Source organism: Artibeus jamaicensis, unplaced genomic scaffold (assembly GCF_021234435.1).
Source record: "Artibeus jamaicensis isolate MK-2021 breed Jamaican fruit bat unplaced genomic scaffold, CSHL_Jam_final scaffold_1964, whole genome shotgun sequence".
Lineage (NCBI taxonomy): Eukaryota > Metazoa > Chordata > Mammalia > Chiroptera > Phyllostomidae > Artibeus > Artibeus jamaicensis.
This window is the reverse complement of record NW_026522030.1, coordinates 20,172,950-20,196,685: the sequence shown is the minus strand read 5'-3', so window position 1 is coordinate 20,196,685 and position 23,736 is coordinate 20,172,950. Positions and strand designations below refer to the sequence as shown.

General features: G+C 51.3%; 1 protein-coding gene across 3 annotated transcripts in view; it reads right to left on the bottom strand.

Annotated features, from left to right (window-relative positions):
• PAX5 (paired box 5) overlaps positions 1-23,736 on the bottom strand; it is a 170,470-nt gene that overhangs the window by 127,789 nt on the left and 18,945 nt on the right. For all 3 annotated transcript variants that reach the window (XM_037144538.2, XM_037144539.2, XM_037144537.2), the window contains exons 3-5: positions 23,294-23,491; positions 15,526-15,590; positions 11,627-11,755 (exon numbers count right to left, since the gene is read on the bottom strand). In XM_037144538.2, the coding sequence (XP_037000433.1) occupies positions 11,627-11,755; positions 15,526-15,590; positions 23,294-23,491 (392 nt within the window). The remainder of the gene's footprint in view (positions 1-11,626; positions 11,756-15,525; positions 15,591-23,293; positions 23,492-23,736) is intronic.

Sequence of the window (23,736 nt, the reverse complement as noted above, 5' to 3'; positions counted from 1 at the left end):
CACGGAGCTAAAGTCCCACCAGCCTGAATTCTGGTGGGGACGTCTTTTTTGTTCCGATCGTAGCCTGAAAAATCCTACCATTAGACACAGCAGTATAAATAAAATTATTGTTAAGAAATAGAGAATGAAAAGACAAAAAAGCCTGGGAATTTAGAAAGTTCTTAACAAGACTGTCTTGAGGAATCTGGATTCAGGGTAAAAACTTCTCTGATCATAGAAATAATAGTAGCTGATATTTTTTAAACTTGCCATGTGCCAGTCCTAATCCAAATACTATAGGTCATGTTTTTTAACTATCAGGAAAAGCAGGAATTGTTATCCCCTTTTGACAGGTGAGAAAACTGAAGCTCAAAGTAGAGAAGGCCATCGTCAAAGCTCACACAGCTAGTGACTGGGAGGCCTGGGTTCGAACCCTGGCCACTACCCTGCCTTGGCTTAAAATCCACATGTGATCAGCCAGCTCTGCTTGAACCTGACCAACTGGAAGGTGCAACGGGAAAGTGTGCAGAGCAGTGTTGGGGTACCTGAGTAAGAAAGTGGGATCCGAGCCAAGGTCCCTCTCAGCTCAGCCTGGCAAGGTGATGAGGACCGAGCAGAACTAGGGGACAAAAAGGTGGAATGAAGACCCATAATGGAGAGAGGTGGGGACATTCCCACTGACGTCATCCTGTCCTTATACTCTGTGAGACACAGACCAGGGTAGCAGGTAAGGCTACTCTGGAACCAACCCCCCCCCAACACGGCCGCCGTGGAGCTGTGTGGCCTGGGCAACTTCCTGGATCTCTATAAAATGGAGATAGTGAGAGTATTCACCTGGTACAGCGGTGGTGAGTGTTAAATGTGTTAATGATTTGAAATATGTATAATAAACACTCGATAAGTGCTATAGCCATTATGGTTGGTGTTCTGTTAAGAGGCCGTGGGCTGTATTCACCTGGAACACACGCTCAGGTAAGGCAGGCAGAACAGGGCCGGAGGCCCCAGCACGCATGTCTGTGCATGCGTGTGTGTATTCAGACCTCGGCAGAGCCCCCTCCCCCTCCAAAGTGGTTGTCATGAGATCCTTTCTATGGGGCCAGACTCAGCAGGAGAATGGAGACTCTGAGGTCAGGCAGGAGTGGGGGAACGCTTGAGGTGCAGGGTGGTGTGGAGAAGCCAGGCGCACTGGCGGTGGGGACCGTTAGGAGGCCCCAGCAACAGTCCAGACGAGAGGAGAAAATGATTGGACCAAGGTGGCAGCAGCGGTGGGGACGGAGAAAAATGAGCAGATTCCAAAGATATTTAGGGCAGAGATGCAGTGAGCCTAAGCAAACACCTGCCATACAGCCTCTTGTCATGGCCACAGGCAGAGGCACAGACTCCCTGAACTGTGACAATGGCAGAATGGCTGCTCCTGGCGAACTTAGATGCCAGGGGAAATAATAAATAGCAACCCCTCCCTCTCCTCACCAGAAAAGATTTCAAAGCCTATCCCAACCTGCTGTTTCATACAAATGTCTGTGAGGGGGATGTTGCTACCATCTCAACAGATGGGAAATGAGCTGCCCAAGGTCACACAACTGAGATATGAAAATCCTGAAATGAACTCCAACTCTAGGGCTCTCTCCACCACATCAGGGAATGTCAGACAGAGCCCAAAGATCCTTAAAATCACCTGTTCAAATCTCCACGTTTTACATGAGGAACACAGGGCAGAGAGGAGTGACTTGCCCAAGGTCACACAACCAGTAAAGGCTTAGAATAGGAGCCAAGAACTGGACTTCCAGCGTGGTTCGTATCAGGACACCTGCACCACAGAGGTGAGGAACGGCCTCACTGATCCCAAAGGCAGTGGTCTCCCCTGCCCGTGCCCTGACTACGTACTGGCGAAGAAGTGAGACTCTGGCAAATGGGCAGCACACCTGGGCCCTGCTGCCCCCCACCAAGTTACCAGCATGCCACAAATGGCCAGTACACACTGCCCTGTTACCCCTCTTGTCCCTAACCCTGGATGGCAACTAAGCTGTCTTGGGTCAATGGTGCCACCTGGTGGCTGGTGCTGGGAAGTGTCTGACCCCTTTGTCATCCTTACTAGTCTCTCTAGCCACGCCCTTCTCTGTCTCTTCTCACAACCCAGGTCCTTTCACGGAACCAACCTCCTTCTCGCACACATCTGCTCTAGCACCTTTATCCTCCCTCGCTCAGTGCTTCTCAGATCACCTTAGGACATCCCCTCTTTCTCCCTCACCTCCACTGTAATCCATTAGACCCAGGAAGCACTAACGCAAATGATAAAGTTGTACCAGTGAAAATAAAAACTGGACATTTCAAAGTGAAATTAAACACACACACACAAAAGTATGCACACACATGAGTGACTGACCACACACATTCCAGAACAACCCAGAGGTCCCTGTGGATTCAGAACAAAGACCTCCCCTTTCTCAACTGCCTTCAGCCCTCAAATGCCAGGAGCCAAGATAAATACCACACCCACTTCTTTATTTCTTTTTATTTTGTTTCATTCCTCATCAATAGTGTTTGCTTTTTTCCCCCACCAAAACCATACCCAGGTGGGGTCTCAGGGGTCTGTAGGTTAATGTAGAGCTAAGCTGGGAAGGAGAAACATGCTTGGGTCCCAAACTCCCACTCCCCAGCTCTTACAGAGCTCCGGATGGCTGCTGTTGGCCCCCAAAGGAAGCCCACTGTGGGGAGATCGAACCTCAAACCCTACAGATATCCCACTGGAACGGAAAGGAAACTCAGTAGCTGTGCCTTTCTTGTGGAAGCTCAATCTTGAGGGAGGATGGGGATGCGCTGCACCCCCCGCTCTGCTAGAAAACAAGCCCAGCAGGTCTCCTCACTCCTTCCCCAGCTCAAAGACCTGCCATGGCTCTCACTGCCGTCAGGAGCTAAGAACAGGGCAAACTGACGGCACTCCCTGAAAACTCAAACCACCTAACTGCTCTTCCTATCTGTGTGAGTACTAACCTGAGTCTGCAGCAGCCTGAAGCAGAGATTCTCAAGGTCTAGTCCAGGGATCCCTGGGGTCCTCCAGGGCCCTTTTAAGGGGTTTGTGAGGTCAAACTATCCTCATAATAATACCAAGATGTTATTAGACTTCTTCACTCTCACTCTGCCATGAGTATGCAGTGGAGTTTTCCAAAGGCTCTGGGCTGCGAGACACCACGCCAGATCAGATGCAGAAGACATGAGCATCCAGCGGTCTTCTGTCAAGTCAGACGCTAAAGAGATCTGCACAGTCACAAAGCAGTGCCACTCTAACTAAATTTTTAGATATGGAAAGTAGAGTTCTCTCTTACTTCAAAAATGTTATTTATATGTCTTCTTTATTACTGGTGTTTTTAATGAAATACTAGTAATAAATAAATATTTAAATTTTGTTCATTTTATTTATTTATTTTTTAAAAGAGAATGGAAGGAACCTACATTGAGAGACAGTTTCTTTTTTAAAGAAATTTAAGAATTTTATTTATTTATTTTTAGAGAAAGGGGAAGGGAGGGAGGAAGAGAGGTAGAGAAACATCAGTGTGCAAGAGATACATCAATCAGTTGCCTCTTGCACACCCCCAGCTGGGTGGGGCCCTGGCCCACAACCCAGGCATGTGCCCTGACTAGGAATCGAACCACAGACCCTTTGGTTTGCAGGCCAGCATTCAATCCACTGAGCCATACCAGCCAAGGCATAAATTTTTGTTCATTTTAATTAAGTCACATATACTAAAAAGCTCCTTACAGTCCTTAATCATTTCAAATAATCTAAAGGAGTCCCAAAACAAAAAGTCTGAGAATCTCTGGCCTAAAATAATGCCAAAGGACTTGAGATGGGACTAGGAGAAGCTCTCATCTTGGTAACAAAAAATGCCTCAGGAAGTTATCCATCCTGTATGGTAGGTGAGGAAACTGAGGCCCAGAAAGGGGAAGGGGTTTCCCTAAGGTCACTAGCAAGTCAGCCACAGAGTCAGGCCAGAACCCCAAGCCCCTGGCTCCCTCCTCCCAGGCTCCTTTCCCGACCTCACAGGTCTCCCTCCAGTAACCTGAGTGCTGCCAAGTCCCGAACCACAGACTGTGCAGCCAGAGAGAAAGGACCGCAGGACCCTCTGCCCCACAAGGCAACAAGGCACACAGGGTGCGAAGAAAGCCACTCCATTCCACCCCGAGTTCCAGACTGCCCTGGCAGGGTCCCGCTCACAGCGGATGAGAGTCTGTCCCCTCAGCTGACCCCACACCGAGGTTCTCGGCGACCTCAGAACTGACTCTCTGCACTGACGTCCTCAGTGGCCCACTGGGCCACCCTACCCTTTACGTGCCCCAGGGGTGCCCCGGACACCAGCGCACCGTCCCATGGGAAGAGGAGCCAGTGGGGAGAGGGGAGGCGGAGCCCGGGGCAAAGCAGGTGGGCAAGCAGGTGGGGTTGGGGTGGAGGGGGTGTTCAATGGTGATGGCTCTCTCACGCAGCCTCTCACTCAGTGAATCAAAGTGAATCAGAGTGAAACTGAGGGACCCGGGGGCCGGGAGGAACTGAAACCTAACCCACCACACAGGGGACAGGCCCCAGGCACTAGGGAAAGGCCCAGTGAGACCCTCGGATTGACCACCTGGCCCTACGTCCTCTGCTTTACTGAGGGGAGCCTCTGAAATCTGTCTCCCTGGGGCTCAGCTGAGGGGCCAGTGACTGCAAAGCTGGAAGGAGTGGCCAACCAGGCCGGGAGATGAAAACCTCATCCTCTCTGCCACTAACCAGGCCCTGCCCTCCCTGGGCAAGCCCGTGCCCACTGCACCTGGATAGCCCTGCCTGAGGGTGTGGACTGGATGGCCTCCATCTCACTGTTCTTCTGGGCCGCCGAGAGGTGGAACGCCTTGGCCCTGCCCCACGGCCTCCCTCACCCCACCCGCCTCTGGCTTGAGAGCCTGACTGCCCAGGTCCCCAACACCCCACCACCACCCTCACACACACACACACACACACACACACACACACACACACACGCGGCTTCATCAGGCCCTGCCTCCCATTGGCTTCATCTGCCACAGACTGGACTCAACCAGCTGTGTTCTTGAGAGTCCACACTAAGAATCCAGAAACTCAAAGGCACGAGGGCAAAGAAAAATAGAGGACCAAGGCCATGAGCAAGTTGAGAAGGGAGCAGTGGAAGACTCCAGCCCCAGCAGTTCCAGACGACCGTTGCTACGAAAGGAAGCTCGCCCAAGTGTTGCAAGATCGTATGTTTTTATTTCCCCCAAGAAAAGTCAGACATCTATATATGAAATCTTCTGATTTTCGAACGTTGGCAACTAACTCAAAGTCATTTTAAATACAGGGCAAGCCAAGTAAAGCATCACTGCCCAGCTGGCAACTGCCACCTGGGTTCTAAGTGATGCCCTCCCCGGCCAGGTACCTTGGTCCTGGTCTCTGCACCTGCATGGTCAGCCTGAGGGCATATCCAGGGGATACCTTATGGAGGACAAAGAGGTGAGGAGGAGCTGCCCTGGCCAAGCCCCAGGAGACACCAAGACAAAACGGTGGTCACTTTCTCCGCTCTCTGCAGAGCGCGTCTGGTCAGCCAAGCTCCATGCTGGCCCCTGGTGAATCCGAGGGCCTGGGTCGGCTGTGAAGGACCACAGGCCCAGCACTGACTATGTCTCCAGGGCCTGGGCTGGCTCTGGAAACCAGGCCAGGGCCACTGACAGGCCTCAAGGACAGCATTCCAGGTAGAAGGCCCGGGGTGGATAATGGCCCGCAGCTGGGAAAGCTCGGAGACCAGTCAGGGGCAGGGAGCAGGGGAGGGAAGAGGAGGAGGAATGGGAGGCCAGGGAGAACTGAGGGGAGAGGGGAAAATGAGACCTGTCGCATCGAATGGCAGCAGGACACCAAGGACTTTCTGATGGGTCCGCCTCTCCCTCAAGTGTTTCTGGGTTTTTTGCTGTGTGACCTGGTCAGACCCTTTCTCATATCCAAGCCTGTCTCCCTTTGGGTGGCGTGTCCTGGATGCGCTCCGTGGCCTTCCAGCTCTGACAGGGGAGTCTGGAGGTTCAAGCCAGCGACCCCAGCTCCCAGGCCCAGGCGCTCTGCCTTCTGCCCTCCGTCCTGGGCGGCTCACCACCTTGTGTACCCAGGGCCACTCTCCATGGCAAACTGAGGCTTGACCCCTTTATTCTTCCATCAAGGGGGCTGGGAAACCAGGAAGGCGAGTGGCCCTTGGTTCTCCGGCTGACACCTGGGGGCACTGTTGCTCAGTCTTGATGCCCACAGGAGCGGCCTGTTACAAACAGGAAGTAGGGGTGGGCACAGCAGCTCCCGGCAGCTGCCAAGTAGGACTGCGGCTGGAGCCTGCTTGCCCTCGGCCCGGGACCGGCCTCCCGGCCTCCAAGCCCAGTCTCCTCTCCCTCAGTGGCCATTTATGAAGTGCCTACTGCTGACCACCGGGCCCTGGGGCTAAATCCTTCATGGGTGTGACTTAAGTTTATCCTCACGATAACCTATAAAACTTTGTCTGAAGACAAAAGGGAGGCTTGAAGAGATCGAGTGATTTGCCAAAAGTTTCATCACAGAAAGCCCTCCGATCAGCTCATCCCTGGCCTGTGAGTCTGCGAGCCCTGGCACCTAACGCCGTACTTCGGGCTCTCCAGAGATCAGGGGTCTGTGGGATCTCGGCCCCACAAGGAATGCTTACAACTCCTGACTCCGTCTCAGGGAGCAGGAGAAAAAAAAACGAGTAGGCAGTGCTGCTTCCAGACAGCGAGCACGTGCTGCCCCATGGCAATAGCCCTCCGAACGCCTTCCACGGTTCTGCTGCCGCTCCTCTGTGCGGCCTCCACGTACGCCTCCAGGGGTGGGGAGCTTTTCCACACCTCCCACTCCCTCCTGGGGAATCTGAGAAGGGCCTCTGCACCTTCTGCTCCTGCCTCTGCCTTCGGTCCCCAGCCCAGGAGCAGCAGACAGGGTCTGAGTGCCCAGCAAAGGAAGGGGGCCTAAGAGAGGAAGGCCAGGGCCTGCTCACAGTCAGGAGGCCTGTGAGCTTCTGAAGCCCTCCCCTTCCCAAGGTGGGCCCCTTGGAGGTCTGCAAGGCAGGGCTGAGGCAGCTCCCAGCCTGGAAGAGGGGAGTCAGTAAGAGAGAGCAAGAATGAATACAGGAAGAAGTGTGTGTGTGTGTGTGTGTGTGTGTGTGTGTGTGAGAGAGAGAGAGAGAGAGAGAGAGAGACAGGGAGAGAGGACACTAGACCAGGAGACAGAAATCGACACAGAGGGAGTCTCAATAAACAGGGCACAAACCCACAGATAACACCGGATGAGAGGTACCCCCAAACAAAAGACATGAGACAAGACAGAGAGAAGACAGACACCCCCAGAAAGAGGGATGAACAGTCACGACAGAAGCCCCTGCTAAATGCCCCCAAACCTCCTGAGGGTCTTGCTGGACTTGGCACGTCTTATAAAGGACAGACCACCTCTGGGTTTGGGCTGCCCTTCCTGCGCCTCTTCAGACAGAGGGCAGTCCAGGGCCCAGATGTGGGAAATCCCACCTGCAACGTACCCTCTGCTGCCTGAAAAGAAGCTTCTGGTCCCCAGAGTCCACACTGGTGCTGGACGGGGTGGCTTTCTGAGCTAGTGAAAGGGATTCTCACTCCGCTGACCTCGGTGTGTTCAGGGCCTTTCAAACACTGGGGGGATGAGGGGAGGGGGAGGTCGAGGGGACCTGAATGGGGGCGGAAGGAGGCCCCACCAGAGATCAAAGGCCCAGGAAGGAACAGCGGGTCTGGAGCTGCCCTTTCACCCATGGCTGCTATTCACAGCTCTGCCTGCTCTGCCAAGTCCAGCCCCGCCACCGCCTCCTCTGGGCCTTCCGGGGAGGGAAGCCCCGCCTCAGGCTCTGTCCCCCTAGCCCAGCTGGATTCCTGAGGCCAGCCCCACCACCTCCTCCATGACAGCTCTCTGGTCAGTTCAACCAAGAGACAAGACGCTGCAAGCCATAGCTGGGCAGCGCCCTAACCTGGCTCTCGGGCCATCCCATCCACAAGCCTCCTGAGTAGCTCTGTGCCCGGCCCTCTGCCATGGGGCCGGGCTGGGGACGGAAACACCCCCGTACTACATGGTCCCTGCCCAGGCAAGTCTGTGTGAATGGCAGACTCAGGGTCAGATGGCAGGAGGGAAAACAAGCAGGCAGAACCTCTTCCAGACACAGGGCAGTTATCGAAGCACGGGCTACCAGGGTGTTACAGCCCTCGGAAGTCACGGAGTCCAAACCGGAATGCCTTTTTCGGTTCTTCTGCTCCCCTTTGTCCAGCCCCTGCTCACATCTCAGAAGACGAGGAACTCACAGCCTTTCCAAGACAATGCTTCTATCCTTGGTGCAGACTGGCAGTCGCCTAAAAGCTGTCCCTTGCACTGAGCCATACTCTGCCTCCTGTGGCCTCCTTTCACTTGCCCCAGATGCTCTCAGAGTCCCCAGGGACCTTATCTGTTGCCTCCACCATCTGAGATACCGACATAGTGGCCACATCCCCAAAGCTTGTCTTGGAGGCAAACACCCTCAGGGGAAGCCTAGAATCTCTAGGTTGAAAGAGCACTCGGCAATCCAGTGGTCTAACAGCATTCATTCTAACTTACTTGTTTTCACTGCAGAATTCCTTACTCAAGAGTTTTCTGTGGAAGTCCGAAATATTAAACAGAATTACTACTAGTTGAGAATCCCTACACACACCTTCCTCACTAACTGTGAAGCCTCTACAGACCTGTGACCATCCATTGTACCAAGGAGCATTTATTGAGCACCTACTATGTGCCACACACTTGTATTCACATGTAGCTACTGAGTACTTAAAATGTGGCTGGTGCAATTGAATAATTAAATTTCTAATTTAACAATAGAAGCAGTGGAAAATATTTTTTTCTCAATAAAAGGCCACTTCCTCTGAGGAGCCTTCTCAGATCTTTTTGGTCAACACCAGCTCCTCCTGCTTTGCTCTCCCCTCCTGTCACCCCCTCATCGCATCTCGCCGCGCACACTGCCCGCCGAAGGGACTTTGGGCTTGCCAGTCAACCATGCTGGCCTGCGAGCTCTAAAGGGCAGGCCCGCAGTGAGTGGACTCTGTTATCACCCAGTCCTGCCCCGAAGCCTGGGCAGAAGGGTGGCACCAGAAAGTGACCACAGGGCAAAACCCAAGTCCAAGTACAGATGCCTCTGAACAAGAGCTGAACGAGTGACTCCACTTTGCCCAGCCCCAGTCACCTCATCTGAGAAACAGGGGTGAGAGCCCTCAGTAGTCTTCCTCTTGCTCCCTGATGTCTCTTCTGCCCCGTCACCCTCCCCCCCCCCAACCCCGGCTGCTGAGGTCTCCTGAGAAAAACAGCGCCATAGTCTGCTGTCCCAACGGGCCGGCCTTCCAGGTCGCCCGGAAATTCCCCTGTGCTTCCCCCGCGGCTGGTTCTTTCTCACCCCACTCTGACCAAGCGCTTCTACTGGAAACTCTGGGCAGCACTCCCTCCAGACGGCGTGTTGGTACAAGCAAGGGCGCTTCCGCCCCACCTATCCGCTCAACCACACACTCTCCGCGCTGCAGGGCAGGGAGTGGGATGCCCTGGTTGCTGCTTGGTTTCCCGTTCTCCCCAATCCCGTAAGCTGCTGAGACCATCGAGTCACTCCCCCTTAGCCCCCAGAACACAGACTAGGTCACCTCCCAAGTCTTTCTGGAGATCAGGACTGAGTCGTAAATTTCACGGTCGGGAGGTTCTCAAAGATCATCCAATCCTGCACCTGATTCCTGACACCATTTGTACGGCAGCCCAATTTAAGAGGCTACCTAGGCTCAACTCACATAACTCTAGTGACAGAATACTCACCACCTCTCTAGACCTGCCCTAGACCATTCTCATATTCACAAAGTTCTTTTTTATACTTGAACTGAAATGTCCTCTGAGTCTGCCACACGTGGCCTTGGGAGCCACACAGCAGTCTCACAGCTCTCGCCTTCCCAGCCAGCCCTCCAAGTACTTCAAGGAAACAGTCCAGCTCTGCTCGTTCTTCTCTTCTTTGTGCCAAATATCCCTAGAGCTTTGAGGTATTCTCCAAGTCCCCCTTCACCCAGGCCACGCCCATCTGGACGCACCCTAATCGGTCACTGTCCCCATTAAAGGTCGATACCCCCAATAGGCCACAAGAATGATCTGACCAGCACAGAGCAGTCTAGACTAACAACACCCACATGCTGACCGTTCGACACCTTTGAAAGCAGCCGGGAGGTTAAACAGTGACCCCTGACCAGAGGCTGAAAGTCGGTTTGGCCCTCCACAAACACAGTAAGACAACCCTCCGTCAGGACCTGTCTGCTTGGCAGTGCACATCACACTGGATTTTTTTCTTCCTCCAAAAACCTGGCTCCCTCAGCCTCCAAGGAAGCTGCACCCAGCTGGCCCCTCCATCGTGATCAAATGCAGCCCAGCCCCAGCTTGGCACACCTGCTTTGAGCCCAGGTGACAATAGGAGAACAGATGACACCACCAGCCCCCTGAAGGACCAGAGGTGGCAGGCCCACTTCCTCCTGCAGTAACACTGCCCAGCCACCCACTGAGTCAGGATCTCTGACATCAGCCCTGAGTGGCAGGAGCAGGGCAAAGAGGTGAGGCAGGTTCCCAAAGCTGTGATTCGCCCCCACACGGGACTCCGAACTGAGGCCGCAGGCTCAGCGTCTTTAGTGCCCGGGATGCGCAGACCACAGGCCAATCCACTGGTGGGCCGACTCTGTTTTCTAGTTACAGATCTTTAGTACTTAGGCATGGGCTCACCAGAACATGCATCCCTTACAGGGGCTGAGAATGGGAATTGTGCCGAGGAACAGAATAATGGAATCAAGATTTCTGTCACGCTGCTCTCAGGCCCTCGACCAAGGCCTGTTTGTTTTTTTTTTTCCCTTCCCAACTAAGGTTTTACAGACTCCCAGGGGTTCACTTTCCCTCTCAAACCCATTAATGTTAGCTGCGCTGGCAGCCCATCCAGGGGAAAGGAGAGCCGGGTTAAGGTGGGCCAGTGCCCAGGACCGGGCAGCCAGCTCCAGAAGCCCCAGCCGGTACCACGAGGGGGAGGACTGCGGTCTTTGTAATCCCCAGGAGGCCCCGCACTCCTTTCTTCCAGGCCCCGGGGCAGAGATCAGATGATTATTAACTTCCTCAGCCCCCACCATCACCCCCTCTGGAGGCCTTCTCCGAGAGGGGAGCAGAGTCCGGCCCTGACCCCTCCACCCCAGGCTGCCCGCCTCGCTGCAGGACACCCGGCCCCTCCCGCTCCTCCAGGGCTCGCTCACAAAGGGGACTGCGGTGTTGAGTGCACACGCTCCACACCCTGTGTCACATCTGTACACACAAGGCCTCCTTAAAGGCCACAAAGCTCGGGCCCAACACCTTTCTCCACTCAAGGGGGAATGATGGGGGAAGGCCAGCAAGAAATCCACAGCCCCAGTGGCTCCCTGTCTGACCCTCTCCGGGTCTCCATTCCCAGGGAAGGGGAGCTTCTGTGCTCTGCAGGTCAGGGGGTACTCAGCAGGCATCTCTGCTTCCACCCCTGGGTGAGCAGAGCACCCTGAAGCAGGCCCGGACAGGTCATCGCAGACAGGGCCTGCCCGCAACTCTTACCTTCATCTCTCTTACGCTTGTTGGTGTCAGCGCTGGGGGATGTGATGCCCAGGATGCCGCTAATGGAGTACGAAGAGCCAGCGGAGTCCGTGCTGACCGAGGACACCTGCGTCACGGAGCCCGTGGACACTGCGCAGAGGGAGAGGGGCTGTCAGGGCCCAGCAGGAGGGCCGTGGACATGCGCCAGGACAGAGGGAGCAGAAGCAGAGGGCCAGAACAAAGGCACTCACTCGGCACTGGGCTGGGTGTGACTGCCGAGGGTGGGAGTGCAGTGACAGACGGGGAAGAGGTGCGTGCTGAGGACCTTCGCCCTTTGGCAGCAGCCACACCTGGGCAGCCCCCCAACCATTTGCCCAGGTTCTCTGCTGTTGGGAAAGGGGCCAGGGCCGGATGGGCAGTGAGGAGGACCGACGGTACAGAAAGGAGCAAGGGACAGTGTAAGAAGGTCACTAGCTCAAGTCCCAGCCTGTCCAAGGACACCGGAAGCAGGGAGACAGGGAAGAGAAAAGGGAGCTGGAGCCCTCCACCAGCCAGTGATGAAAACCACATAGACTTTCTCATTAGGTGGGTTCACTCCACTTACGCCCCCACCCCTCTTTGCAGACTCAGATGCCTGCACTCTCGCACCCAGGGCCAACCGAGCTCCAACTGATGGACTGTCCCTTCTTTTTAAAGTTCCTCGCTGTCTTTTCTCCTTCCGGTTCACCTAGATTTTAATATTAATTACATAAGATCGATAGAGTACTAAAAATAATACATCATGATACTGATATATAATAATGATAACATTTTCTGAGAACTTACTCTGTGCCAGGCATGAGGCATCTTCTCATGTAATTCTGAGAACAATCTTATACATTAGCTCATTTATTATTTCATGGAAAAGATAAAGGAACCAAGGCTCAGAGAAAGTAAGGGACTTGCCCAAGGTCACACAGCTAATAACAAGCAGAGTGGTGACTGAAACCCAGAAGCTAGTCTTAACCCCTACAGTAATCTGTACTTCACTGATTGATAATGAAAACCAATAGCATGCTTCACATAATACGGCGCTTTTCATTCGATGTTTGCAACAACCTTGAGTGCTATTATTTATCCCCATTTAGCAAGTGAAGAAACTGAGGCTTCACCGAGGTGAAGTGATTTGTTCCAAGCCATCTGGCCAAGAAGCAGTAGCAACCGGGCTCAGCCGTGGGTCTGCTGACTTCAAGTCTAGGTTTCCGCTGCCCAGAAACGTAGGCAGGAGTCAGCAACTTGCTGTGACTGAAGCCAGATCTCTGAGTTCATAATGATAAGAACGGGGGAGGGGAGGTTTTGTGCGAGTTTTGCATTAACTCCTGGCCCCTAGAGTCCAAGGGAGAAGCCAGCCAGTCAGTCATCAGGGTCGTCCCAAGCTGTACAGCTGAATTTCCATTTCGGAGCCGTGGGAATTCTTTCTTGGTTCATTAAAACCTACACACCAATCTCAGACACATTTCCTTGGGCTATAAGTAGCTGGAGGCAGGTGGAGCTGCCTTTGACGGGACCGTGTAGGAAATTGTGAGAAGTGGTGGTGACTGTGCGAGAAGCTGTTGGTTGCTTTCCTTGGAGCACATCCAGCTCTCGCTCCTGCAGACCTAGAGGGACCAGCGCCTTTCTTCTTGGAGTTTGATTTTAGCTCTTCCTTAGGAGACGGAGAAGCAGAAATCGTTAACTTCTCTTTTCTTTCACCAGAATCAGCTACTCAAAATAGATTTATGCAAATCTCACAACCTTTTCTGTGTTAAGGTGCAAAGAACAGAGGAAGAAAGAAGACCACAAGTCATTTGGTACTTTAAACAACAACTACATATAACTAAAGCTCACCAGGTTGCTAACAGAGCCAATGAGATAAGTTCCAACATTTCGTGACGATACTGAACTCCAAAGGTCCGGGCTCCAATTCTTGCTCTACCACTTACTGGCAAGGTGACCTTGGGCTGGGTATTTAATCTCTCTAAGCCTCTCTTTCCTCACTCCTCCTTAAGTGCGTAAACCATAAGGAGCTGTATACACCTGTATGATAGGGTTTTTACAAAAATTTTGGACATAAAGCATTCTGCTAACCTATAAGTGTTGTGAAATTATTCCTCTAACACAATTGAAAGAATATTGTCAGTTACTCCTAGTTTGCTATTCATTGCTAAGTGACCTGAAATAGTGAAAAAGCCACACCAGTGAAATCTCAGCCGCAAACATTTCCCCAGGAGCCTTTCTCAGTTCTCTCGGCCCCAGCTCAGCAAAGCGGGTGGTTCTCTCCCTTTGGCCACCAGGGCACCCCAAACTCTCTCTTTGAGCTTTATCTCGGGCTCTGCAAACTTCTCTCTGTGACAGTCTCCCATGAGACTGAGAAGCCCTTAAGAAGGGGGATTTTGTCCTGCCCCCTCGTTAAAATAGTAGTCTCCCATGCCAAGGTCTGCATAGCAGGGGTTAGCAAATGCTTTTTGAATCAATTACTAAATGAATAATGCTTTTCTGGCAGGGAGGCATCTGTCTTACCTTCATCCAAAGAGGCAATGATGGAGGACCAGAGCCCTCAGAGGGGGCTCACCTCAGTCCACAAACAGGGAAACTGAGGCTCCGAAAGGTGAAGAAGGCACTTACACAGTGTACCGGGCGAGTTCAAAACAGAGCCAGAATGCTAAGCCGGGCCTCTGCCAGGTCCCCATCACCACAGGGTGTTCGAATTTCCAGTTAAAGAAGTGGCAAAGGTGTGGAAACTACACAGAGTCCGCGGCATGATTAAGTGAGGTTGGCAGGGACTGTCAGCCAGATCTGTCAGAGGCTTGCTGAGTAGTTGCCCACTTTCTTACAGCAGAATAACCTTCCCCCAGCTAAGCAGAGGGGTTTCCTTTATCCCAGGCAAAGAAATAATATGCGTTAATTAGACGCATGTCTTTGCAGAGAAGGGAAGGCCAAGGGAAACTTCTGAACTCTCGAGTACAGCTGACCCTCGAACAGCATGGGTTTGAACTGCGCAGGTCCACTTAAACGTGGATTTTTAAAAATAAATATGCAGACAGCCCACTGTATACTGTCTTTTTGCATCTGCAGGTCCAACCAACTCACCAGCTGGGAGTCTGCGGGTGCAGCGGATCTACTGTACGCATCATTCTGTGCCATCTCATATAAGGGTCTTGAGCACCGCAGATTCTGGTATCCGCAGGGGTCTTGGAACCAACCCACCGCAGATATTGAAGGACAGTGAAGTTTGGGGGCAGTCAAAAGTTATACCCAGACTTTCAACTGTGGAAGAGGGGCAGGAAGGTACCATGCCTCCCCTAACCCCCACATTGTTCAAAGGTCAACTAGTAGGAAATATGACTCCCATTCTTACAAGTCATGGTCGCTGTCCGACTTCACTGTGAGTGTCAGAAGCCCTGCTGGCAGCCTCTGATGGTTTATGTGAGATCAAAGCAAGAGAGAGAAAGTTTGAGAACTTTTGCCACATCTTCACCCAAGACTGCAAGTGCACAGAGAGTTGTAGAAGGGCTCGTTGATAGAAGAAAAAAACACATTCAAAACTACTTACTGACTAATGATGCAGAAAATGTTATGAATAAGTACCCCTTTCTTGATTTATTACTTTAATTATCTGACATTCTATAGACCCCCATTAGTGGATTTTTTTTTTGGCTTAGATTTCAATTTTCTGTCTCATGCTGAAAGCTATTTATCATAATAATCAGTAAAATTCAAAACCTTTTAGCAGTATTTATAAAATTCATTTACCGGGTTCAGCCCTTGGAGAATGACAAAGAAGGCGCATTAGTACGTGTGCCGAAGTGTTTTATGCAGAATTATCTGTCCATAAGAATGATTAAAAGTTCTTTAGAATATTTGGAGCCCATTTGATTTTTAAATTTTTTTTAAGTTCTTACCAATGCTGTGACTGGAAGCTGGGACTGGCTGGTTGGGTGGCTGCTGTACTTTTGTCCGGATGATCCTGTGGGCAGCGGGAAAAAATAAATGGCTATTTACCATAACAGAAAAGAGATCTCAACTAGCTACGCACGGACAACCAGAAAACCCATATCAAGCTGGGTCACAGCTCAAGCTGGGGCAGAGGAGGGGGGAGATTATAAACCCGGATTAGAAGTTAGGAGGTTGGAAGAATCACGGACTAGTCCCAACTCAGTCCCTACCTCCCTGGGTGTCTTTGGGTAACTTGCACCCTTCCAAGGGCATCAAGTGCCTCTCGTACAGAAAAGGATGATGTGCTAATGTGATGAAGGCATCCCTCTCCCGGAAACAGCTCCAGCTCCATGAATTCATCGAGTGACATTAGGGAGGTCCTTCCCTTCCCTGGACCTCAGCCCCCAGAATCTGTGGAATGAAAGGACTGGCCAAGATGACCTCTCTGTCCCCTGGAAGCCCTCAAGCTCCTATTTCTCTGCCTTAGACAGCCACAGAAGTGACATCCCACCCATCAAAAGGGGATGTATGAGTTGCTCTGAAAGTAGAAAGGGTTAAAGTGCTGCCAAGAGAGCTTGGTTGGCTTTGCTAAGAGAAGTCTGCAAAAACCTCATGAAAAATGCTTCATCTTGGGGCTAGGAGCCAGGGGTATCCTGTCCTGTCTGTCCAGGGACCTTGCTTCCATTCAAGTAGGAACCTGATTGTGACCCTGGGCAAGTCGGTTCCATTGTGGGCCTCAATACAGTGAAGTAATTAGAACACAGCACTCTGCTTACTTCAAGTAATTGAATCCTTCTCTTCCTCCCTCTCAATCATGGAAAAGTTCAGTGTATAAAAGGGATAATAGTGGTGCTCTCCCCTTTGCCACCTGGCAGCTCTGGTATCCTTATGCAGAACCTTGGACTCTGGGAAGCTTACTTTGCAAATTTCCAGCTGGGACAACACATGGGGCCTCCCTGAGATCCTAAGGCCCCTGTGTTGACCATGGCCAAGTCAAAAAGTTCCTTTAGTGTCTGCAAGAAAGTTCCTTTCCTGGCATTTGAGAAAAGGATGGGTGGTAATAAATTGTTCAGCCTCTTTGAGAAAAGTTCTATTCGAACCACCAACTATTCTCTTTTAAAAGAACATTTATTAGAGTTTTTCCTAATCATAGAAGTACTTTGTGTCATTGTAGACTATTTGGATGACCACTTTAAAGAAGACATCTAAAACCACATTTCTGTGTACAGCTGACCCTTGAATAACATGGGTTTGAACTGTGCATGTCCACTTACACGCAAACTTTTTTCAAGAACTATATGGTCAACCCACAGTATCTCCATTTTGCACCCATCAACCAACTGCCAATCAAAAACAGTATTTTGAGTCTCAGGTTGGGAATCTGCAGATGTAGAGAGCCACCTGTTGCGTTTTTTCTACACCATTTTATACAAGAGACATGAGCATTCAGGATCTTGGTCTCCATGGAGGTCCCAAAACCAACCTATGAGGACACCGAGGGGCAATTATAGTTGAGTTTTTAGGGAATTAAGTTATATATGGATTTTCTACTGTTCAGGGGTCAGCACCCATAATTCCTGCATTGTCCAAGGGTCAACTGTATTTCCTTTATGCGAGCATTCTGGTGAACATTTGGAAACACCCATTTTTTTTCCTTAACAGAACCCAGATTTAAACCATGTAGATGGTTTTACATCCTACTCTTTTCACTCAACATTGTAGGGAAAATCTTTTCCCATTCCAGGCCATTATTTCTGGACGTTCATTTCAAGCTGCCCTGGGTCTCCAGTTGGTGCAAATGGAAAGGAAGGACAGAGTGGCAGGTGCCTCCACTGAACCTCACCGAGCTGTCGTCACCCTCTGTGATCTCACGGCTCAGCGTGGGGCACCGAGGGCGCTCAGCATCCTGGGCGCGTAGCCTGGACCAAACGTTTCTGTTCACGCCCAACCTCAGGCCTCTGGAGCCCAGGCCACGCGAGTCTCCATAGCCGTTAGCCCTTTTTTAACAAGTCAGCATGAGCATTGCCTCAAAAACGTTCAGAGTGTTTGTTTGTTTTGTTTTCTTCAATATTTAAACCACGTATTTTCACTAAGCAAACATGCGGCATATTGACAAATAGCTGGGAGTGAAGTAATCCTTTTGATCCCCTGGAGTTAAGCCAGCATCTGCTCTAATCTTTATATTTTTGTCTGTCATCTTCTCTGTGTATACGTGTGTGTGTATCTAAAGAGATATTGCTATGTGAACATATGCATATACCAGGTGGAAATATAGTTTATCTATATACAAATATAGGGTAAAATATATCACAACTATTTCCCATTGAAGTCCAGCATGAAGTCCTAACTCTAAGGCATTGACGGGCCATTAAATTTGTACATAAGCAAAGCAAAGAAAATTATGGTTTCCTGCCCTGGCTGGTGTGGCTCAGTGGATTCAGTGCCAGCCTGTGACTCCCAGGTCAGCAGCACATGCCTGGGTTGCAGGCCAGGTCCCCAGCGAGGGGGTGCATGAAAGGCAACCATACATTAATGTTTATCTCCCTCCCTTTCTCCCTTCTCCTCTCTCTGAAAATAAATATAAAATTTTTAAAAAATAAAATTATAGCTTCCTTATTTTTCTTTTAAAATATGTATAAATCATTCATAAAACATCATCAACTGTTATGAATCACTGAGGGCAGCTGCACAGCAATGGCGGAGCGTGCCGGTTCCAGAACCAGGCTGGGGTTTGAATCCCGCTCTTGCCATTTGCCAGCTGCATGATGTTGGCTAAATTACTTAGCCCCTCCACACCTCAGTTTCTTCATCTGTAAAATGGAACCAAGTTTCATTCCTACTTCAAAAGGTTATTATGAGGATGAAGTTAATAATTAAGGACTTAGAGCAGAGGCTGCTGCATAGGTAAGCGCTCAATAAATGTTAGCTGGTATTGTCAGTAAGATCTTCATAAAGATTAATGACCAGCTTCGACCTTAAAAGGGTCATATATCCAAAAAGTCTTAAAAACACATGGGTCCCCGTGGGAGCTGGGGGGTAAGGTAAGGTGACCATCCCCACAGCCGACTGTAGGGCTGCAGTGGGACTGTCCTCTATGGGCGAGACCCGAATTACAGGAAGCCCTCCAAAGCTGTCCCCAGGGGTGGAAGTTGTGCCCATCTGCTTGCAGCAGCTGCCAAGAAAAGGACAAAGAGCATCGTCTCCACTGAGGAGAAATAACAGGGGCAACAACGAGACTAATTGAATCATAGCAATTCTAAAGAAATAAAAAATAAAAAAATAACAAGCAACATCAAGGCTTGTCACAATAAGAGCCACCCTCAGGGCCTTTTCTAAACAAGAGACCGTGGGGGCCAATTGGCAGCTCGCACTGCAAGGTGCAGCCTTATCTCTACTGAGCGTGAGCGCGGTCCTGGGCGCCACGTGAGCATCCTACAACTCAGGGTCCCACAGAGAAGGGAGCTCAGCACCGGCTAGCTCCTCGGAGTGGGAAAACTGAGATCCAGAGCACTCCAGTGACTTGCCCGGGGTCACACAGCAAGGCAGCTCCCATGCCTGACACTTTTTTTTTTTTTTTTGAGTCACAAAGCAAGTGGTCCCTCTGCTAAATAAGTGCTATATGAGGCATAAGGCCTATTTGGAGTCAAAATCCATTTAGACTCTGAGGATGAAAAGCCTGAGGAACTTAGAGAGTACAGGCGTTTGTAAGGATGCCATTTCAACATCACCCCTGCTCTTTTGGAAGCCTAGGTCTCCTCACCACCACCCCCTCTCTGCCCGCACACAATAGCATTGAAAGAGAAAGTCGTGCTGCCTTAAAAAAGGAAACGGGGAGAGAAGACGGAAGAAGTGCCCGTGTCTATTGCACCGGCCAAGCTGCCGTTGGTACAGCCAAAATACAGTTGGGCCGTCGGTGGTGCTAGGAATCCAGGGTCCACTGGGCCGGGTCGGGAGAGGGCCCACAGGTGACACCCAGGCCTGTGACCAGTGTGGGGAAGACAGCGGGAGGGTCTGGGTAAACGGTCTCCAAGGCTTGCTGCCCAAGTTAGGGTTAAAAGCAGGCTGTACAAACTGTTACCCTCAGGCTAAATCTCCCACTGGAGAATTTTTGTTTGGCCTGCACCGTATATTTATTTTTATTTGAATTAGTTACCCATGTTTCTAAGTTAGGAGCTTTTACATAAATACACAAACTTCTAGCTTCTTTTGGAAAAACAAAAACAAAAACAAAAAACAGAACACCTGGCAATTCTGGCCCTACATTCTCACATGGCAACAACCACTTGACGTGAACGGAGCTGCCCCTCTAGACTGGGAAGGTTCCCAGCATGTGGCCTGAGATTCGGAGCCACGGGACTGGAATAGGAGAAGGACGGCTTCCTGTGCCCCTACATCTGGGCCTGTCAGCTCCCCCCAACGCTCAGGCTGCATCCGAAGACCCACCGTGCCGCCTGTGCAGCAGCTCGGCGTGGATCTGTCCTTGAGGAGCCACCGCAACATGACAGCCTGTGTCCCAGGAAATCTCCCATAAGCTTAGCAGGACTGGTTCAGTGCTGTTTAACCCCATGCCAGTCATGGGTCCCCAGGCTGGTCCCCCAGATACCAGAGGGAAAGCACACACTTCTAGGGGTGGACAGTGAAGATGACCCTGTGGCCCCTGGAAAAGCTAAAAACCCAGCCACCACGCCCTCCCTAGATGTTTGTAGAGTGGGAATAGTGAGAAGTTGCCTCCAAGCGAGGCAGGGGTTGGGAGAGCGAGGACCCTTTCACACAGAGACATTTGTAAGACAGTGTTGAGAAGCTGTATCCATCTGAGGGCGGGGGGAGCTTTGCCTTCACATAGAAAGTAAAACTGCTGAGATGGCTCGGGCTTCTTGGGGGAGGGAGAACGGAATGCAGCAACAGGACACTGTCCCACACTTAATTTGCATGGTAGGGCCGATTATTAAAAACACCGGAGACCTCTCACCAAAGAACGTGGTGAGGAGCCGGAGAGCGCTCCTGGAGAGGGGCCACTATTGAGGAGCACAAGAGAGGGGGCACCGACCCCAGAGGAAGCCCAAAGACAGGCAGCAAAACCTGCAGGCTGCCAGGCTCTGAGAAGAAGACGGAATGACTGCTTTACTCCTCGCCTCTCTTCGCATGGATCCTCAGCTCTGTCGCTGGCAGAGTCCGACGGGGCAGTGGTGGAAGAGACAAACTCTCCTCTTACCAGCAAGGCCCCCAGGCCCGACTACCTTCTCTATGTCAAGATCTTTGCTCCTCCCCACTCCCCTTCTGGGCCTCAGTTTTTATACCTGTCACAGGGCAGATGGAGGTTTTTGCAGGCTGTAGAAGACCACAGCTGTGAAAGCACCTTAGAGGCACAGCCAGCTGGGTCGCCACTATGGATTGGGACGGCCAGGAGGCCCCCGAGGCTAGCCATGGCCCCAGCCACCAGCGGTCAGAGCGGCGCCCGCCACTGCTGCGCAGCCCAGCTCCAGGCACAAAGCATCAGCCGACCCACCGTTTCCCTAAACGCTCACTCACGTGCTCTCTTCGTAGCCTCCACCACATCCGTCATCATCACGTTCTCTATTTTGTGTGTTTCCTTCAAATAACTTGCTTTTTGACTTTTATAGGTAATATTCATTCTTTATTACAAATGAGGAGGCAAGGGGAGTTCATGAAGTTCACACTCACTGGTTTCGTGTGCTGGGTATATATTCCTAAAATACATTCAAACCAATTCATCTCGAAACAGTTTTCCTCCTCATGTTACAGAGGATGGAAGCTGGAGCCCTGCAACTAAGTTACAAGAAAACATCAGCATCTTTTCATGGAAATTAGGTGCTACCATCTAAAAATGGAGAGATTTCATATACACAAGCATACAGACACTCACGTACATGCAAGTCCTAGTTTCCAGCTTCTCTTTAAGGGTGGGAAGAGGCTGGCCAACACGGGGCCCATGCTCCTGGCAGTGCTCAGCTGGGGCCGAGAAGCCACTGCCCCTTCCCAACAAGCCTGTGTGGTCTGCCACAGACCCAACGTCTCCCTATCATTTTATGCCTGCCCTGCCTTGCTTGTTACATCATGTCTGGCCTATAGAGCAACCTAGTTACTTTTTGATCCACCAACTTCATGTATACCCCACACCGGGAAATCTTTGGGCCCCCAGAGCCTGACCACAGGTTTAGCGGAGCTCCCTCTGCACAGCAGGCTGGCTGCTCTTCCGTTGCTCTGGGCAGCATGTGCCTCCTTCTACGGCTTTTGGAGACCCAGAAAAAAACATGTTGCTTTGTGTCATGGAAATCCTGCAACAAGCCAAAAGCAGAGGATGCACAAAGCACATTGGACCCCTTCGCAATCCAGAAAAAGAGCAGGAGCGATTCTTCCTGAGCCCACCACAGGAGTTGTTGTGTCGGGCATAATTCAGGCTGTCCAGACTTCCACGTGCACACCAGAATCCCAGCCTCGGTGAGCAGTTCCTCTGGAACCAAGACTGGGAGACTGTGTTCCCGATTTCCCTCTCTCTCCTCAGCACCCTGCAGGAGGTCAGGGCCAAGGTAAAGGTTTACTGAGAAAAGAAGAATGGGCTAAAGGTTTATCAAATGCCGAGGCTCAAAACATCATCTTGTATCCACACAGTGATTCTGTGCATTTGAGTTGCCATGGAAGGAATAACGGGCAGGACCAGAGGGAATCTCAGAGACATTCTAGTCTGACCACCCTTTCTGGGGTGTGTGAGGGCTTCCCTGGCCCAGACAGACTCGGCGCTGACAAGGGTAGGGCATGACCTTGAAGAAATGGGAACTGCTCAAGTTTTCAGTCTGCTGGTTTCTTTTCTTTTCTTTTTTGTGGAGTTTATAGAACAACCATTTCTGTTTATCTCAAAACTTCATCCCTGACTCTGTGGCTTTAAGTAGAGTTGAGACTGTACCACCTGCAGTGGAAAAGTTTCTTCCAGAAATTTATTTTTAAAGCTCTGAGAGCTCTGTCTGATGTAGCCTGGGTCCGACTGGAGAGGAGAAGGAGCCACTGTGGCTCCTAGGAAGGCCCAGGGCCTGGCACGCATGGGGTTCCCCGGATTCTTTCTGTCCATGGTAAGATCTGGGGCAGCCGGGGAGAGAGCAACTCTCTAACTCCACAGCATCTTAGCACCCAGAACATCACTCTTAAAGGTCACAGACCCACAGTGGAACCACCAAGGCCCTGGGCTCAAAGAGAGGAAGAGCTCCATCAAGGTCACACTTTGAGCCAGTGGCACACCTGAGACAGGGGGCTAAATCTCCCTACTCGGCATCAGGGCTGCGTTTCCCACACTCAGTGGCTAAACCCCTGCCCCAGCTGGATGCATGGACTTTTCTTTCTGGAAAGTTCTGAAATGGGCCAGTGCTAAGACCTTGAGCCTGGATTACCAGGAAGAGACATGTGAAGGCCTAATCAAGGCAATTCACGGTTAAGCCTCCACACAGAGTTGGGCAGTAAAGAGAATGATGGAGACTCAGAAGAATCTCAAGGAGCCAGAGGGTTGGCATGGCCTTCTCTCCTGGGGTCAAGAACTCCTGCCCATTTTGGAGAGAAAGGGCAGTAGAGAGACCTCTCTGGCCCAGTGAGCTCCTCTCTGGTCCGATGGCCCTAAGGGCCTTCATGAAAGGAAAGACCAGATCTTCAGAACAGGCACACACAGAGCTTCCAGGACCCCCCACGGCACCCAGACCCCTAGCCCCGCCACAGGCAGCCACCTCTCACCTGTTGATGGAACTGACGCTGGGCACCGTGTCATTGTCACACACTCGTTCTGACAGCAGCCGGTCCCTGATCTCCCAGGCAAACATAGTGGGATTTTGGCGTTTGTACTCAGCTATTTTTTCCACCACTTTGGGCGTGGCGACCTTTGGTTTGGATCCTCCAATTACCCCCGGCTTGATGCTCCCCGTCTCGTAGTACCTAGGACCAAGGAGAAAGGGGCTTAGCCGCGAGGAAGCAGCCAAGTGGATGCTGGCAGCAGAAAACAGGCCCAGAAAAGGTTCAGACCTGTGCTGTCCAGGGAAGCAGCCACTCACCACACAGGGCTCTGAACATCTGAAGTGCGGTTCACTGGTGCATGCTTTAAACTTAATACATACCGGATTTTCAAAACTTAGTACAAAAAATGTAAAATACCTCCTTAATAATTTTTGATGTAGGTTTTA